The sequence below is a fragment of the Pollachius pollachius genome (assembly GCF_949987615.1).
Source record: "Pollachius pollachius genome assembly, chromosome: 1".
NCBI lineage: Eukaryota > Metazoa > Chordata > Actinopteri > Gadiformes > Gadidae > Pollachius > Pollachius pollachius.
In genome coordinates this window covers 50376231-50393593 of record NC_136934.1, presented here as the reverse complement: position 1 = coordinate 50393593, position 17363 = coordinate 50376231, and the positions used below count along the sequence as shown (strand labels likewise).

The 17363-nt window shown below is 46.7% G+C and overlaps 2 protein-coding genes across 3 annotated transcripts; both read right to left on the bottom strand.

Moving 5' to 3' along the window:
- Positions 1-911: 911 nt before the first annotated feature.
- rpz4 (rapunzel 4) lies at positions 912-7926 on the bottom strand. Of its 2 annotated transcripts, none has more exons than XM_079746279.1 (3): positions 7875-7926; positions 3470-3529; positions 912-3284 (listed from the first exon to the last, which is right to left on the bottom strand). In XM_079746279.1, the coding sequence occupies exon 3, from the start codon at positions 3249-3251 to the stop codon at positions 2079-2081; it is 1173 nt and encodes a 390-aa protein (XP_079602405.1). In that variant the 5' UTR covers positions 3252-3284; positions 3470-3529; positions 7875-7926; the 3' UTR covers positions 912-2078. The 2 variants fall into 2 exon arrangements, with proteins under 2 accessions (XP_079602405.1, XP_079602406.1); XM_079746280.1 differs by lacking the exon at positions 7875-7926 and adding an exon at positions 7811-7848.
- Positions 7927-8219: 293 nt separating this feature from the next.
- On the bottom strand, positions 8220-11679 carry rpz5 (rapunzel 5). The gene is made up of 2 exons (XM_079749977.1): positions 11594-11679; positions 8220-9814 (listed from the first exon to the last, which is right to left on the bottom strand). Exon 2 carries the CDS (start codon positions 9731-9733, stop codon positions 8546-8548), a length of 1188 nt encoding a protein of 395 aa, XP_079606103.1. The 5' UTR covers positions 9734-9814; positions 11594-11679; the 3' UTR covers positions 8220-8545.
- Between the last annotated feature and the right edge of the window lie 5684 nt (positions 11680-17363).

Sequence of the window (17363 nt, the reverse complement as noted above, 5' to 3'; positions counted from 1 at the left end):
AACGCAGTTTCTATTTTCTCTGCACTTGCTTGTTGGTTCATTCCGGTGGTGAAACAGAACGAAAGATATGCAACACCCAAAATAGAAGAGAATTACAGAGGCACCAACCACATAATCACACACTGGTGTTTCCAGGCCAACAGGCTTGAGCTACTTTCTGTTTCCCCCTGTTACCAAAGAACCATGATGCAAAGCTAAGTGCCTCACTCAATGCCGTTTTATGGAGGTTAACGCAGAAGAGTAACCTGAGTGGAGGACGGTTTATAGAATAGATCCATCTGGGAGGTCATTCTTGGAGACAGTATGGGTAGGGGCGGGCCCTTTTAGGAAATACATAGGACGCTGATTGGTTCGACCCATTGGTGGTTCTGACTCAAACGTCTAACTTGAAGCCTTTCTCGCAAGGTGAGCTGAAGAAAGCGTCTCTTAAGGGACGGTGAACCCTCTCTTTCATCTGAAATTCCAACACCATGGGATTCAAAAAAGTTCTGACTTCTAGGGAGGTGGGGCATGTTATGACCAACAGCAACTTTGTGAATCATATTTAGTACCGTTGTTGTGTATGAGCGTTATAATGAGCGATGTTGTACATTAAATGCGCCACACACGGTGGCGTTATGGTGAGAAGCTAACCCTCACTCGGAGCCAGACATCAGAAGATCCGATGCCCAGACGGACACACACATATTCACATCCACACTAACTGTGGTGCTATGATACAAGTGAAAACAGTGATAAAAATCATAACAAATTTAAGTTTACCATGGCAGTGATATTGGAAATGTAAAGCGTGATATTAGCCGTTGAAAATAAAAACATATATACATATTTATGTTTGTAAATGTGCATTAATAGTTCATTAATGTATAAGAAAAAATAATAAACTAAAATTATAAGCAAGGACTACAGAATGGTTTGTACATTGGCTTTATTTGGACGGTTGTAACATATATTGATTCGCTTTTCTTTGTTCAAGGCAAAATGGTTACACATCCTCAATGATTATCTGTCATCTTCACAATAAATCATTCAGAAACACTTATACTTAATTAATATTGCTTTTCTTTCTCTTTAGGAAAATACAAATATTACCATTCAGAAAAAGTAAAAAAGTTATTCAGACTGGGAATGGGTTTTGTGGTTATAAAACTTTAAAAGCGTATAAAAACAAATGCAGTACAAATTAGTAGCACATTTGAGACAAAAATGTTAATATGTATATGTATTTTTCTTCCCACCTGGGTTATATTTATATGACCAACGAAAATATCCCACCTTAAACACTATAAACTGACTTGAGTGCAAAGTTACTACATGATATCGGCAATGAATGCCAAAACAGATCAGAGGCCTTAAAATAAGTTTCTAGCTTGCAGTTTCAGTTTCTTTTAATAGTGGCACTTCAACACTAGGAACTATGGCCCAGACGTCAGACTGGCCAAGTCCCCATACAAAGTGGTGCCCTCGTTCCACCCTCGTTCTACCCACCACCAAATCAGGCGAGCAAGATAAACATCGGGATGATTGCGTAAAGATGGTGGATGATTCGCTCACATGTCCAGTCCCCTGTAAAACAACACTGCCTCCTCTAGTCCCTCTAGTCTAACGAATATTTTGAAAGCACTTCTGCTCAAGGGAAACTTTAAAAGCAAAATAAATAACCTTACATGGCAATTACCGATATAATATCGTTGAAAGATTGTATCATTACTCAAACAATATTCATCTGGGTCTTTCAGAATTTGTAGTGAAATTAGACTTTTTGTCTAAGCACGAATTCTACCAAATGAAACTTAGATATTGTTATTAAGCACTTTGATTTGGCAGCATCTAGCCTGTGTAGGAAATGCCTGTAGCTGAGATGGACATTATTGAGTCAAGGCAATTATAATGTGCTTGTTCATAATACGTGTAGAAAGATATGTAGAAGCTAAGCGAAACATTTTAACATCCAACGCACAAAACAACTCCTGTATCATAAAGCAGTGATCGTCTTTGGCAATGTCAGAGTGTGTGCAAAACCCCTCGGACTAAGGCAGGCCTGTGACCTACAGCGGACCCCCTCTTGTTTAAATGCATCACGCTGAGTGGACGCACACAGATAACTTATCGTGCTCGTCCCAGTAGTGGAGGTCCGGAGAGAAGCTCCAGGTGCATGCCAGATCCCTGGAGGTCTTCACAGTGTGGACCATGGAGGAACCGGGCAGGGTCTCGAAGAGCATCTCTGCCACGCCCGCCACTGAGCTTTTCTTGTGGCTCTTGATGAGCGCCTGGATGCGGACCTTGTCGATGGGCTCTGGCGAGGCACTGTAGGACACCATGATATTCAGCTTTTCGTCCGAGGCAGACACCTTGAAGCGGCTCTTTCCGGTCGGGCAGTGGAAGACCTTGGGGGCAAACATGCCTGTTGGGGTCTTGAATATGCGCACTGACCAGTACACCCAGTCGTACTTGTTCTTCAGCTGGTCTATGAGGGCGTCTGCCAGCTGCTGGTTGGTCATCTCAGAGTGGTCTCTGACCATTCGACGACAGTCCGTCTCGGCTTGCTGGGGGTAGCTGACGATGCAGTCCTCGATGACGGCGTGCATCTTTCCCTGCACGTCCTTCATCTTCTCGCCCCACTCACTGAGGATCTCGTCTTCGTCGCCAGAGTCCTTCAGGACGGTGAAGCCCATCAGGGCGATGATGCCGATGCAGAAGAGCTTCTTCAGCCTAGCGCAGAAGTCCTCCATCACCCTGCGGCTCTTCTCGTTGTAGTTGAGCGTGATGGCGAGCACCGACTCCCCTGAGAAGTTGTCCCCGGTCACGGCGCTGTAAAGGGTGTGGAGGTTCTTTTCCCCGCCCGACTTGACAAAGTGCTCCAGGAAGGTCTTCTTCTTCACCTCGCGGAACTTGGGCTTGGCGTTGAGGATGTCCATGTACTTCCGGAACTGGTTGCTGATGTTCTCCTCCACCGAGAAGTAGGCGGCGTCCACTCCGCTCTTCTTGATCTCGTCGTTGATGCGCTGGATCTGCTCCGTCACCATCTCCAGACGCTCACGGACCTTCTTGAACTGGTCCGTCATGAAGGCGGCCTCCTTGCTCTCCACGTTGTCCAGGGCCAGCTTCACCAAGGGGGCGGCGAGGGAGAAGATGGGGAAGAGGTCGCCCGCCATGCTGGCCACCACCTCGGCGCCCTGCTCGAACACCTCCATCACCGTCTCCACCATGTCCTTTTTGTCCGCCACCAGCTTCTGTAGGTTGGCCGCCATTTCGCCCTCAAGCTCAAGGTGTTTGAAAAGAGCCTGACGAAAAACAGAGGGATGTTATTGATGAAGAATGAACACCAAACCCTGATAGAAGTGGAAAGGGTTGACTACAAAGTTAAGGATCTGAGGCAACAAGGTGGAAACATGTCCTGAAAACAACACAAAGCTAACAGAGTTATTCTATGCATTCACAAACTCGGCAGAGTCCTTGTTGTACTTACAGTAAAGGTGTTTTCAGGTTTACCGGGCTCTCTTTGTGCTGCTCGCCACCCAGGGAAACACTGATAAGAAAGGAGAGAGGCGCCAGCAGCTGAGTTTGAGTGGAACAAAAACTCAAAAGGCTGTTGAGATTGTGACACACCCCATGCGCAATGACTCAACCATGCGCTGTGAGGAAAGACCAGTAGGGGTAGTTTCACATGAATAGGATGCTCGTTTCTATTGGGCAATAACATAATGTCATACAGCTGAGATATTCACAAGGAAAAAGGTTTACAGTCTATTATCACAGTATTGTATTACTTCAGGTTGAGGGCTTAATACATTTATTTGTTTCAAACCTTTCTATTTAGGATTGTACATTGTTTCGCAATATTTTACATTTCTCTTTAATGTTTGACCAATGAGTGACTTTCTGTAGAATTGTCCTTTAAATGTCTTTACATTTTTGAAAAAGCCCCTAATGGTGTTTGGGTTTGAAAGGTGTAATGAATCTCTTTTCTAAAAACCCTTCGGTTTCAGCAATGATATGCTGTGTGTCCATCGGTTTTTTGTGAATTTGAATTCCTTGAAGCATAGCAAACACAAGGGGGAGGGGGACGGGGGGATTGGCCTCAACACCCCCCCCCCCCCCCCACTCCTCTGTTATCTCTCAGAGGCCCTCCTCAAGGCCCCACAAAGTGTCAGCCAACACTGGCTAACACCGCAGCTAGCTATCCACTAACACTGCACTTTGTCATTTACACAGCACCAAGCAGCTCACACCACAGCTAACACCACAACTAGCCGCTAACACCACAGCTAGTCGCTAGCAACACAGCTTGCCGCAACTAACAGCTAACGTTGCGCCTAGCAGGACCCTGAAAGCCAGCAGAAGCAGAAGACTACACCAGAATATATATACTAATGAAACAAAAATACTTATGACGGAGCACACACAGCATCAACATAAATGAACAAAACAAACACAAACACACACATACTGAAAACGACAACTGAGGAAATGAAAACCGAGGACTTGGCTCCTACAGGATTTTTAATGAACTGCATTTTTTTTTGTTTAGCGGTTATGCATGTAACCTTTTTGTTTACTCACCGAACTCAATCAGAGAAATTACTTCCCTGCTCCAAAAACACTGATCACTATGGAACTCACGTTCCAAATAAATGGGAGCCAATACATTTTGTCTGACAAGCGTGTCCTCAGCCTGGAGGACACTGGGAGCTGTGACCTTGAATTTAGCTGTTTATCTGGCATCTCTGTCTAGTGGCCGGCCACTTCGGGTGATGTCAGCCCAGTGATTAATGTCTGGGTGGCAGAATGCATTAGAATGCAGAGAGGCGTCTGTATCTGTAAGCGGGATGGATGATTGAATCCCAGCCCCCGTTGTCTGCATTCTAAACTTTGGACTGTAGTACAAAACCCTACGGAAAATAATAGTTTCTGGGAATGTTGGTGTCTGTCTACAAGGGAGATCAGAGTGTGTATCTAGGAATGGGGTGTCTGTCTAGAGAGGAGATAGGTGTGTGTATCTCGGAATGTGGTGTCTATCTAGAAGGGGGATAGGTGTGTATCTATCTGTGAATGTTGTTGTCTGTCTACAGTGGAGAGAAGTGAGGTGTGTGTATCTGGGAATGTTTGTGTCTCCCTTCTAGACAGGAATGTTGTCCGTTTAGAAGGGGAAAGACGTGTTTCTATCTGGGAATGGTATTGCCTGTCCACATTGGAGAGAGGTGAGGCGTGTGTATCTGGGAATGTGTGTGTATGTGGGAGTGTGGGTGTCTCGTCAATGGTACTTGTGAACAGGGCTGGGTAAAAAAAATCGATTTAATCGATTTTGGATTGATTTCATTTAAATTCTGCAATATCGATTCATACGGCATGAGATCGATTTTTTTTTGGTTTTGTCTTGTTACCATTATTATTATTTTTGCACTTTAATAAACAATGCCTTAATGATGTAGCTCAAGTAGCTACATCACTTGCAATTTCACTAGCAATTCCTTTCTAATTTCAAAATTGCACTTTTGAGACTTGAGAGTTTTGTTTACAGCTCAAGTTTAAACTGTCCAATTTACAAGTTTGCACTTAAAGCCTGTTGTTTAAGATGAAGAGAATAATTAAAGTACATTTGTATTTTCTAACACAGTTGAGCCATTTTCATCATTTAAGAGCAGATTGAATCGAATCGTGATTAATCGATTCAGAACCTGATGAATCGAAATCGATTCCCAGCCCTACTAGTGAACCAGACACCATCCTGAAACAAACAGTATACCCCTGGTGAGTGGCCTGAGAGCAGACCATGTGGTTGGACACCATGTGACCAAACGTAAGGCAGGGGTGACGTGTTAACGTGATGTAATGCGTTGTAAAGATTGAAGTTGTTGTGGAGTTATGCAAGCCCCTTGATATGTGATATCTACCCAGTATGTCCGACTCCTATGGATACTTAACGCTCTCTCCAGCTGTTGTTTAGAAACTAGACGGTGCAGCACTGAAACTTTAGTCGGTGCACCTGCAAGTTGAAAATATTGTCAGTCTCAGTTGTTGGAAAAGATTTGGATAAAAGAGTCTGCTAAATTACTAAATTTAGAATGGATCTGATGATGCTTTGTAATGTAATGATGTCATTTATTGTGTTGTGATCATGTGATATGTCCTATAATGTCATGTAATAATGAAATTGGTCAGACATCACGGGTCACCTGTCTTCATAATAATTAATACACATTTTTTCCACCTTCACTGAAAATGATAAATTCATAACACGTATGTGTGTGTGTGTGTGTGTGTGTGTGCCCGCATGTGTGCGTGTGTGGAGGGAGGGGGGCATTATTGAAAGGGGAAGAGGATAAACTTGCTGGGCAAGGCAGCGCTTTCCATCGCAAGTGAGCGGGGTAACCACGGCAACCGGACAATGGAAAACATTCAGTCAGCTGCCTCGGCGTTCCGCTGAGCCACTGCAGGTCCGTTCGCTCTGTGAAGACGACTACAGTAAAACAGCCTCCATGAATCAGGGCCCAGAGACAGGTCTGACCTGAGAGAATAAGAGCCCTCTCGGGTTAGGGAAGGACTTTTTGAGTTAAAATGAAACGAAATACAAACCACAGCATTAACAGGATGAAACAGCACTCTAGCTCGGACTGACGGCTGGTCGTTTCGGCCTGTTTGAGCAAAAGACTCAACGTGTTGAGTACCGTTGTCAGAAACAAGGTGAAATACCGAGGGCAGACATCACATTACAATGAACGAATAGGATCCTGTTACCAAAAGTATGGGATTGTCTGGTGGGTACTGGTGTGTGTGTGTGTGTGTGTGTGTGTGTGTGTGTGTGTGTGTGTGTGTGTGTGTGTGTGCAGACACAATCTCACTTCTCATCTCTCCCTTTCTTCTCCTCTGTGTTTAATCTATTCCCTCTTCCTCTGTCTGTCTCCACCCCCATAGTTTCAGTGGGAAGCAGTGAACTGGTACTTTTACACCAAGAGTGCAGGGGTGCGGGGGAACGTCTAAGATCACCTTACATAGGAACACACTTCAGACACCCGGAGACGGATATTTCTAATTAAATATATTCACAACATAATTCTCAGTGTGGCCGGAGGAACGGCATGTATTCATACAGTACGGGCAATAATTGACACAGGAAAGTGCTGATGATCAAATCACACAAATACGAACAAGACATCCCGTATACACACTTCGAAAAAACAACTTAGCTTTCTCGCACCATCAGTGGATAGCTTCTCTCAACAGAACTCGCTGACAGCCATACCCGGGAGGTTATGGTACATCTACCCTCCTGCTCTGTGGCCAAAACCACAGCCCAGAGCAGACGTGAGACATCAACGATCCCTTAATGCACCCTCTTAATGGGAAACCTATCGATCTACTCGTTTACCAAGGCTCTAATTGCATCGTTTTGTCATCCCTGGACAGTGTGCTGAACAAACATCGCAGGTTTACACTGCAGAGGAGGCTTTATGTCGGGGTTAACCTCGCCTGTTAACGCGCGTCGATCACCCATGGAGAAGTGGGTTGCGTTCCGGAAGAAATTAGGAGCACTTTTCTCGGCTATTTGTCATACAGTTTGCCACCAACGCCCATTACTAAAGGAGTAGGTTTTTAACCATCATTACGCTTCCAAAGCGATATTGATTGACTTTATATAGGCCAATATATACTGGAGATATAGGCCAATGTGTATGCGCTATTCACCTAGGGAATCGCGTACGCAATATTTAAAAGTAGGCCCGATGACCCTCCGTTTCGAGACGCATCGTTTCCATCGATCTTTTCTTATAAGCTCTCCTGTACGTCTTTCAGAGAAGGTTAAATTTACCTAAAGCCACAAGATAATCGTATATTTCCGTGATGTATACAAGTTTTAAGGCGATTAGACTCACCTCAAAAGTTTGCGGAAGTTTGGAGACCTAGCTGGTTCCAGGGTGGGTGTGCGCCGATTGGTCATGATGACGAGCGTCATGTTTCAGAGTCACTCCCATTCAGAGGAAACAAAACTCTAAAGCGCCCATTGCTTTATGCGCCATGTTAATGACAGCACTGTACATGCCAACTGTATGTCTGTAGGCCTATTTCTGTGTACAATTATGTCAATGTTCACATTAATAAGTGAGTCTAAATGTGTCATTACATTGTAAATAAGTAGGACTGGGTCATTTCGAGACGTCTACTGGTTGAGGCCTGCATTTTATGAACCCAGGAGCAAAAGAAAGATAATCACCGACACATTCAATGTCTTTACATTTATTGCAATGTAAATAAAACACAGATAGTCATATAGTATCTCTTGATTTTGGCACAGGCTGATTTTGTGCAAAAAGACATATTGACAAAGAGATGCATGTGTTCAAAGCTACATATTAACACCCCAAAGATTGGCCTACAAAAAAATAAATGACATAAATCTCCTATCCCAGAGAAGGCAAATTTTCAACATCATCAACGTTTGAATAAAGACATCCATTGTACAAAAAAATAATGAATAATTGAATTTGAAGCGTTTCTTTTCTCAAGACAAATTGGCAGCGAGCAACCCCGCAGGCCTGATGTGAAGCTACAGGGGATGAATGCAGATGAAGGCTCTTTTGTGTTTGACAAAGTAGTAGCAGTCGGTGTTGAAGTTGTTGTCCTCCACCACTCCCTTCCCAGGGTGGATGGCGTGCACCAGACAGTCCGGAACGTTCCCACTCAGAGTGGTGGCCACGTCCACCATGTCCCCCTTCAGGTTCTGGCCCTCGATGGCCTCCAGGATGTGGGTCTTGTCGAGGACCGCCGGCTCCACGCAGAAGGACACCTCCACCATGAACTTGTTCTTGGTCCTCGCCTCGAAATAGTTCTCCCCTCCTCCCCAGCCGCTGAACTTCTTTCCCATCCACCAGCTGAACGGCGGGAACCGCTCCTCGGCCCGCAGCACGCGGACGGACCAGCTGATCCAGTCGTATTTTTTCTTCAGGGTCTCCAGGATGGGCTTGATGAAGTCCTTGTCCAGGCTGCCCGTCTTGTCCAGGAGCACCTTCTCCGTGTCGGTTTTGGCCTGCTCGGCAAAGTTCTGGGTGCAGTCGTCCACGGCCTCCTTCATCAGGATCTCCACCTCCTCCATGCGCTCCTGCCACTTCTTCACTATCTCCTGGTCGACCACACCCTCCTTCAGGGCGGCGTGGCCCATGACGGCAAAGATCCCCACGACGAAGAGCTTCTTGAGGCTTGCGCAGAATCCCTCCACCGCCCGCCGGCCTCTGGCCTCCACGGAGACCACGTTCTTCAGCATGGGGGTCCCCGTGATGTCCTTGCCTATGACGGCGTTGTAGAGGGCGTCCAGGTTCAGGTCCCCTTCGGTGTTCTCGTAGTGGCTGAGGAACTTCTCCTTCTTCTTGGCTTTGAACTTGGGCTTGGCGTTGATGAACTCCTGGAACTTCTCGTACTGGCTGAGCATATTTGCCTCATGGTGGAAGCTCATCTTGTTCATGGAGGACCTCTTGAGCTCGCGGCCGATCTGCTCCTGCTCGGCCTGCAGCAGCTCCAACTTCTGGTTGACCTGCTCAAACTGCTCTGTCAGGTAGCGGGCCTCCTTACCCTCGGGGTTGCCAAGGATCTCGGCGGAGCCCAAGAACGCGGCCTCTAGGATGGGGTGGAGCTGGCCCACGGTGGAGGCAAGGACCTCAGAGGCCTGGCCCATGATCTCCATCGCTCGCTCAAACCTGTCCTTGTTGTCCACCAGCCAATCCATACAACCGGTGATCATCCTGGGAGCTTCAGTCGCACAACAATCTACTCCTGAATCACACTTGTTCTTCTCCGCAGCAGCCAGAGACAACACTGGAGTCTACAGGGGGAGGGAACACACAATCAAATCAAACCATCTCAAAGCTCATCATCATCATCATGTTGATTGATTGATGTCATTGTTGTTATGTGTCTGGGGTTCAGGTTCAACACCCAGGCCGTTCAAAACAACAACAACAACAACAGCCCCGTGCCTCCAGTGCTTAGTGCCAGACATTTTTCACGTGACAGTTAACTCTCAAACCAAACTTCCTGACGGATTGAGTCCTGTGTGAACTTGCACTGCTACAGTTAGAGGCCACACCCTGGGACGCTCATTGTCCATGACACACGGACTCCGAGCCGAGCGTCCCTTCGCTCCTCCGACGCACGCAGTCCGCCCAGGCAGACGCACCAGCCGGCACAGCCGACCTTTGCGTCAGGAACAATTAAAGCAAACATCAAACCGGCTTCGATGTGTGCCCTGGGCTTCGACAAGCACTGCACGCGTTACGCAACACAGCCCCCACGGCTCTTATCGGGATTTGTGTTAGGGAACCCGAAAGCAAACACAGCAAACATGTTTAGGGGGATATGGGTCATTCACACCGGTGATGTCTATTGTATCACACTCAAAAGGCCAAAAAACACACAACAGAGATGATAGCACACGGATATCCTTCCATGAGGATCTGCCAGTTCAGGGAGAGGAGGAACGGCACACCCATATCTGGGTGGAGGCCACCACTGCCGCCACCACCACCACCACCCCCTCCCCCAACACCACCACCAGCGCTACACTTGTTCTGGAATAGGAAACATACTTCCTCTGTCATTATAGACACCAGCCCACCCGTCTGTCATCAAGTTCACGATGCGAGGTGGCAGACACAACTTGGTGTTTAGTTGTGTGTAGCGTAACAATACAGACGTGTTGGAAGGCCCCTTTTTTTGCTTCACTACTGGTATGTCTTAATGGGTGTACCAGTAATTGGTGCAGTGTGAGGAAATCAATGGTGTCGTTTTACGTGACTGCTTGAGGGCTGATCACTGATCAGATCCGCCTTGTTCGATCACAAAACTGCTATACTGCTTTTTTCTTTCACAATCTTGCATAAGCCGGGCGATTGGAACGAGACGAGGGCAAAGTGAAATAAAATGGAGGATAGACTTTTACAGCAGAACCCATTTTTGGCCGCTTTTGGAGGTGGGCATTGTAATTGGAAAAAACGAAATAAAAACACAATAATACAAAACACAATACTTACTGGGAAATTATCTTGGTTTTATCTTGGAAATATCTTCCCTGGGCCAACAAACTGTTGTTCCTCACCGTTTGACCAGATTAAAGAGGTCCTCAAGTGAGAAAGAAAAAGGCGAGTCCTTCCACAGCACTTGCTCAACTACGCATGTAAGAAAACCTGGACTTTGCCGTTCAAATTCCTCAAATTACAAATGCACAACTTTCACCAAGAGCAGCTTTACCGTGTACTCTAATTACTAATCATTGACCACATTAAAGTAGAAAAAACAACCTTTAGAGCACTCCCAGAGAACAGCAGACAACCCTGAGCTACAGAACATCTCCTACTCCCCATATCCCTGCTTTATGTTTGCCTCAAACAGTTCTCATTGTGCTATGTCACCAAGTTAACAGTAGATAATCAACCTTTATTCAAATGAGAGTCTCACATTTCCCCAAGCATAGGCAGTTCCCACGCAAGGCCATCCAAAAAGCAGGGGAAAAAAAAACCCTTATAAATCTAAGAGAATCCTAGAAAAATATGAATAATTTAGGGAAATTGACAAGCGAAAATAGTAGAATCAGGTACAAACTCACCGGCTTTCTGGCAAAATATCCAATGGAGTTGGGTCCAGCACCCTGTAGTCCAGTTGTGTGTTAGAGCACCAGGCTTTTTGGGATGTATATATACTCTCCCCCCCCCCCCCCCCCCCCCTTTTCCCACACTCTCTCTAGCTCTCTCTCTCTCTGGGGCTGTCTCTCGCTCCCTCTGTCGTCACTCCCCCTTTTGGAACTCCTCCATCTTTAGGGAGCATTCCACGGAGCCCACTCCAGGGACGGGGGGGCACGAGACAGATAACATCCTACACCCCCCAGGGCTCTATCTCTCCCCTTCTCTCTCTACTTTAGTAAGACCTCTAGCTCTCTCTCTCTCTCTCTCTCTCACTCCTCCGCTATGCCTCTCCCTCCCTCCCTCTCACTCTCCTTCTCCTTACCTCTTTATCCTTCTCTCTCTTTACCTCTTTATCCCTGTATCTCTCTCTCTCTCTCAACTCTCTATACCTCTGTATCCCTCTCTCTCTTTACCTCTTTATCCCTGTATCTCTCTCTCTCTCCCTCTCTCCCTCTACCTCTCTCTACCTCTTTATCCCTCTCCCTCTCTCTCTCTGTTTCTCTCTCTATCTCTCTCTCTCTCTCCCTCTCTCTCTCCCTCTCTCTCTCTCTCTGTGCAAATGTGAGCCGATAAAGACAGTCAGAGGAACATGATAGAGAGACAGAGGGATTGTCAGGGAAAGCGGAGTGGGAGAGAGATAGTGAGAACGATAGAGAGACCACAGAGTGTCAAGAACAGGGGGAGAGAGAGAGAGAGGGATAATGGAACGCACTGACACTGCGGGCAGCGACCCCCCCCCCCCCCCCCCCCCCCCCCCCCCTTGAGGCGTCCACACAAAACCCTTCTTGTTGTTTTCTCTTTCCCTATTGGATCAACCCCCCCCTCCCTCCACGCCTCTGAGGTTGCCATGGCAACCACCCGGACACTTCCCCTCGTCCTGAGCATGCTGGGAAAGTTTAAGAGCGATTGACACGTTTATTTATGTTCATTATCACCGCGACAGCGATTTCCCGCTCTCGTCTGGACATCGGATCCCTACCCATCACCTGACGAGGGCCTCGGAGTTCTTTCGGCTTCGGTCAAAGTGATCTGGGTCGGGGGGGGAGGGGGTTGGTGGGGGGGGTCTAGTGGTAGCCATGGCGACCGCCGGTTTGGGGGAATCGGTCTGTCACAGCTGCTCAGTGGAACCGAAGTCCAAAGGAGAACCTGTGTTCTGGGATCATACCATGACAGTCAGGGCCTCGTAACACACACACACACACACACACACACGCATGCACGCACATGCACACGGACACGCACATGGCGCAAGCACGCACCGACAGACAGACAGACAGACAGACAGACAGACAGACAGACAGACAGACGGACGGACAGACAGACAGACACACACACAGACACATGCACACACACAGACAGACAGAAAGACAGACAGACAGACACATGCACACATACACACACACGCGCGCGCACACACACACACGCACACACACAGACAGACAGACACACACACACACACACACACACAAACACACACACACACACACACACACAGACAGACAGACAGACAGACAGACAGACACATGCACACACACACACACACACACAGAGACAGACAGACACACACACACACAAACACACACACACACACACACACAAACTAGCCATCTAACTAACTAGACATCTAACTAACTAGCTCATTCGTTAACCTGTTAACTTGCTAACTAACTAGCAAACTAGCAAGCTCACATTTAGCAAGGCGTTCGGGGTCAGCTGATCCGAAGACATAGGGGTAGGTCATGAGGCATGACTGTTATGAGATGACAGTTACGTAACTGTAAGTAACTGTTAAGTAGCTGTTACGACAGAATGACCAGAACGCTCCAACGATACTCATTGTTACATCCTGCCCCATGGTGGGGTCGGTGCACATCTTCTTATTCTTTAACCAAACCCGGGCGGGGGGGGGGAGGCAGGTAACTGACTCAGCCGTTTCTTTTGCTTAGTCTCGTTTCTGGGATCTGAAGGTAATCGGCGCAGCATGGTAAAAGCGGTGGTCTAACATCTGGAATAATCATCTCCAGCTGTGGAGGCTGTCTCCCTCTGGCCGCAGTCCTCAGACCCACTCACCATTAATGATTTCAGATATTGTTAATGAATACTATTTTATGAAAAGTGGCCTGAGGTCTTATAATGTTGGATGTTTTGGTTTCCTGGAGACCAAATATGAAACTAATCAGGCACGAATCAGGTAGAACTCACCTGTTCTCTGAGCAAGTATACAATGGAGTGGAGGTGGATGCTATGTGATTTGATAACATGATGCCGGGTTATCTTCCTCACACTGTGTTATAAGAAAACATTGATGAACAGAAATATAACACTAAGTTGGACTGGTTGGAGCTGGATTCAGTAGCTGTCATGAAGGGGTTTCCCTCAGTAACTGTCATTGGTGACTCCCATCTGAGGAACCGGTCCCTGAGATCGGAATACCAGCTCAACTGCCGGTAAAAAAACATGCTTTGCTCAATGCATTGGAAACTGGAATGTGGTCATAAAATATGAGAGAGTAAATTTTTATTGTGATTTCGAAATTGAGGTTGTTTTTGTCCTAATTGCCAAGTGCTGAAAGTTTTATTGGAAACAGTTGCATTCGTCAAACTCATCATATACTCTCAAGTCGAGATTGAAGAAGGATTAATTTGCGTCTCTAAATATTGTCCTCCATTTTTTTTTCGGGGGAGGGGTTGATTTGAACACATGACTACGCCTTAAACAGTAAAAAACAGCCACTACTGACACCGAATCTAACACTGACTCAGACTCATCCTCTGGATACCTTGGATTTGAATTTGACACCGAACACCACACTGGCAGAGTGTGTTTGTTCAAGGAAAAACCCGTTCCAGAGGTAAACACGGATGCGCAACTAACAAGCACACGACAAAGTCAACACAACATCGTTCGGGTCTCCTGGTTTTCAAACCAAACCGGATATTAAGTCTTCTAACAGCATTCCCTTCTCCCTTCGGGCCTGAGGATTATCAAGGGCCCCATGTTACACAATATACCATAACCCTAAGCCCACTAATGGACGAGGGAAACCTCTTCCTGAACCTTGGGAAGAAACACAGAAGAGGGATCCCTTCACCCAGGGACAGTTAGCAGTTAGGACCGCAAGAGATGGCCAAATGGGTAGACACAAAATGGCTGCACAAATACAAGGAAAACTAAAGTTCAGTAATGAGTTCAATGTTCAGTGAATGAACGTGAGCAAGTCTTTTTTATCTGGCAAGCAAGCGCTGCAACTCCGGAGCTGTCCCGCTACAGTCCAGTGCCCAGCTGGTGTTGTCTGTTCATGACTCATCTGGAATGCCAAGGAGTTTCCACCCCCACCATACCCTCACACTCACACTCACACACACACACACCTACACACACACACACACACACACAGACACACACAGCTCGGTGACAGACAGAGCTGTGCGTGAGGCTTTGGGGCCGACTGGGGGTACGAAACAGACGGGAAAGTACTTTCACTAGGTGGGACAGGGAAGTTGGGAATTTCCGTCATAGAAGTGTTAATGGTTTAGGATCCCAAAATAGGATGCGTCCTCTCACTGTGATCACATTCTTACTGCCTTATCGGCATATTATTAAAGCGGAAATGAAACACTAGATGTAGTAATCATAATTTACACGATATTTCCCAACTCAATAACTGCTAAAACTTTAAACACTGTCAGGAAAAAAGTATTCTAAACAATGTTTTCCAAACTAGTGTAGTGCCATCTTGTCCTAGCGTAGCGTGTGACATCTCAAGGCTGGTTGTCTTGGGGGTGACGCATGGGGGTTCAATTTAGTTTCGCCCCTGGATGCAGCAATGATTTATATACAGTCAAAAACCAAGATCGGTTTCCACTTTCATGCTTTGTCTCTCAAGCAGCAAATAGTTCTTCGACGTTGGCCGGCGGCACGGAAACAGCAGAACCCTCTGGCTAGCTGTGAAGTGTAGTGAAGGGAGCACTACGTAAACGGTGCCTCTGTGGAGGAGAGGGGTTGTGAGGCGAGGAGGGTTCGCCGGACCAGCAAGCTGAAATCTGTGGCTGCTCACTGCGTTATGGAGTACGAGGCTGGGTGTCCATGCGAGTCTGCTAGCAGCTGAATAGGTGTGCGCCGTGAGTAAATTGCACAACGGCACGCCCATCTGACAGCCAGAGAGGTCGTTACCTACCGATGAGTTACCTGTAATTGACTCAACGAGAGATTCATACCGACGTTTCAAACATTGAAACGTTATTTAGCCTGAACAACGCCGTTGTACAGGTTAGCTAAGGTAGCTAAACGACGGTTAGTGGTTGGGCCACTCCAGGGTCCCTGCTCAGATTTGAGCAATGATCATGGACACTGCCAATACATCCCTTTCATAGCAGGTCTAGTAAATACGGGCCGGGGTAACTCCTGAAGCAAGTGGTCTACGCAAGCCTCCTGACAGCGGATCGAATCGCGAGCGGTCGGTCTTTAAGTGCAGAGACCACACGAGCAGCAGGTGGTGCGGTCAACCCCATCCACACCGAGGAGAACGGATGGCTCTGCTTTGTCCTCTGTACAAATGTGAGCTTGAGGCTCGTCTTTCCCTCCTCACCGGCTCAACTGTGTAAGCTACTGTTTGTCTCCTCCAAATGACTTTGGAGGAGTCTTCGGCCATGTGCACTCTGAGTGTTGGAGGTTGTAGCGTGACGGTCTTCTTCCTGGGCTGACTTTCAAACTGAACAACCCCACGACGCAATCAGTGACGTAGCGCAAGTGTTCACTGTACTCAACTGCAGCTCATAATGAACTAATAGTAAATGTAGTTATTAATGTAACTACATTCATGTTGGACTCGTGCGGTGTAAAAACAGGTCTAATGTCTCGCCACTACCACAAGGGAACCCTGACCTGTTCAGTCCCAGGCCACACATCTGTATGCAGCACAGCCCGACAGCGACAACGGTTCGATGCCCACACAGCATTGGAGGATCTGAGGAAACAGATAAGGGTTTACAACCTCGGGGAGGGCAGCTTATTGATCGTAGATGCAGCTCAGAGTCAATCAATGCTCGTACTACAAACCCAGCCAAACCTCGATGGAAGAGGAGACCGCTGCCCGGATTCAGGTTAATACGTCATACTGTGTGTCGTTATTACGTTTCATCTTGTTTGTCTCCGTTCCGTTTCTTCATAAAATGGGTTCGATAAAAATCTATTTCTTTAATTAGATGTACTACTGTCCTCCTCTACAACTTTTAGTTATCAACACGGTTCATCAATATTCATGCAGTAGAAATGGGGACTTACCTTCCAAGTCATTGCTTGAGGTTCCTTCTTTATTTTCTCCAGACGAAGCAGCTGTGGACCACATGGTGGCCCTCGACCCACCACCTACCTCACAGGCACTCTTTTCCACATGTATACCTCTGCACCATTGGTCTATTTTGTTGATGACCTCATTGTGAGACCAACATGATTTTCTTAGAGTTGAGTTTTACAAAACAAACTAAATCATTTAAAATTATTCAAACAAATCCAAGGAATACAGAGGCCTCTAAAATCATCCAGATACAAGATGGAGACTGCTTTTTGAAACAAATCAGCACAAGCTTTGTTAAATAAGAGTACATATAAGAAAAGAGAGCGGAATACAGGAGGAGAGAGAGAGAGCGACAGAGAGATACAGAGACAGAGAAAGGAAGAGTGGCCTGATGGATT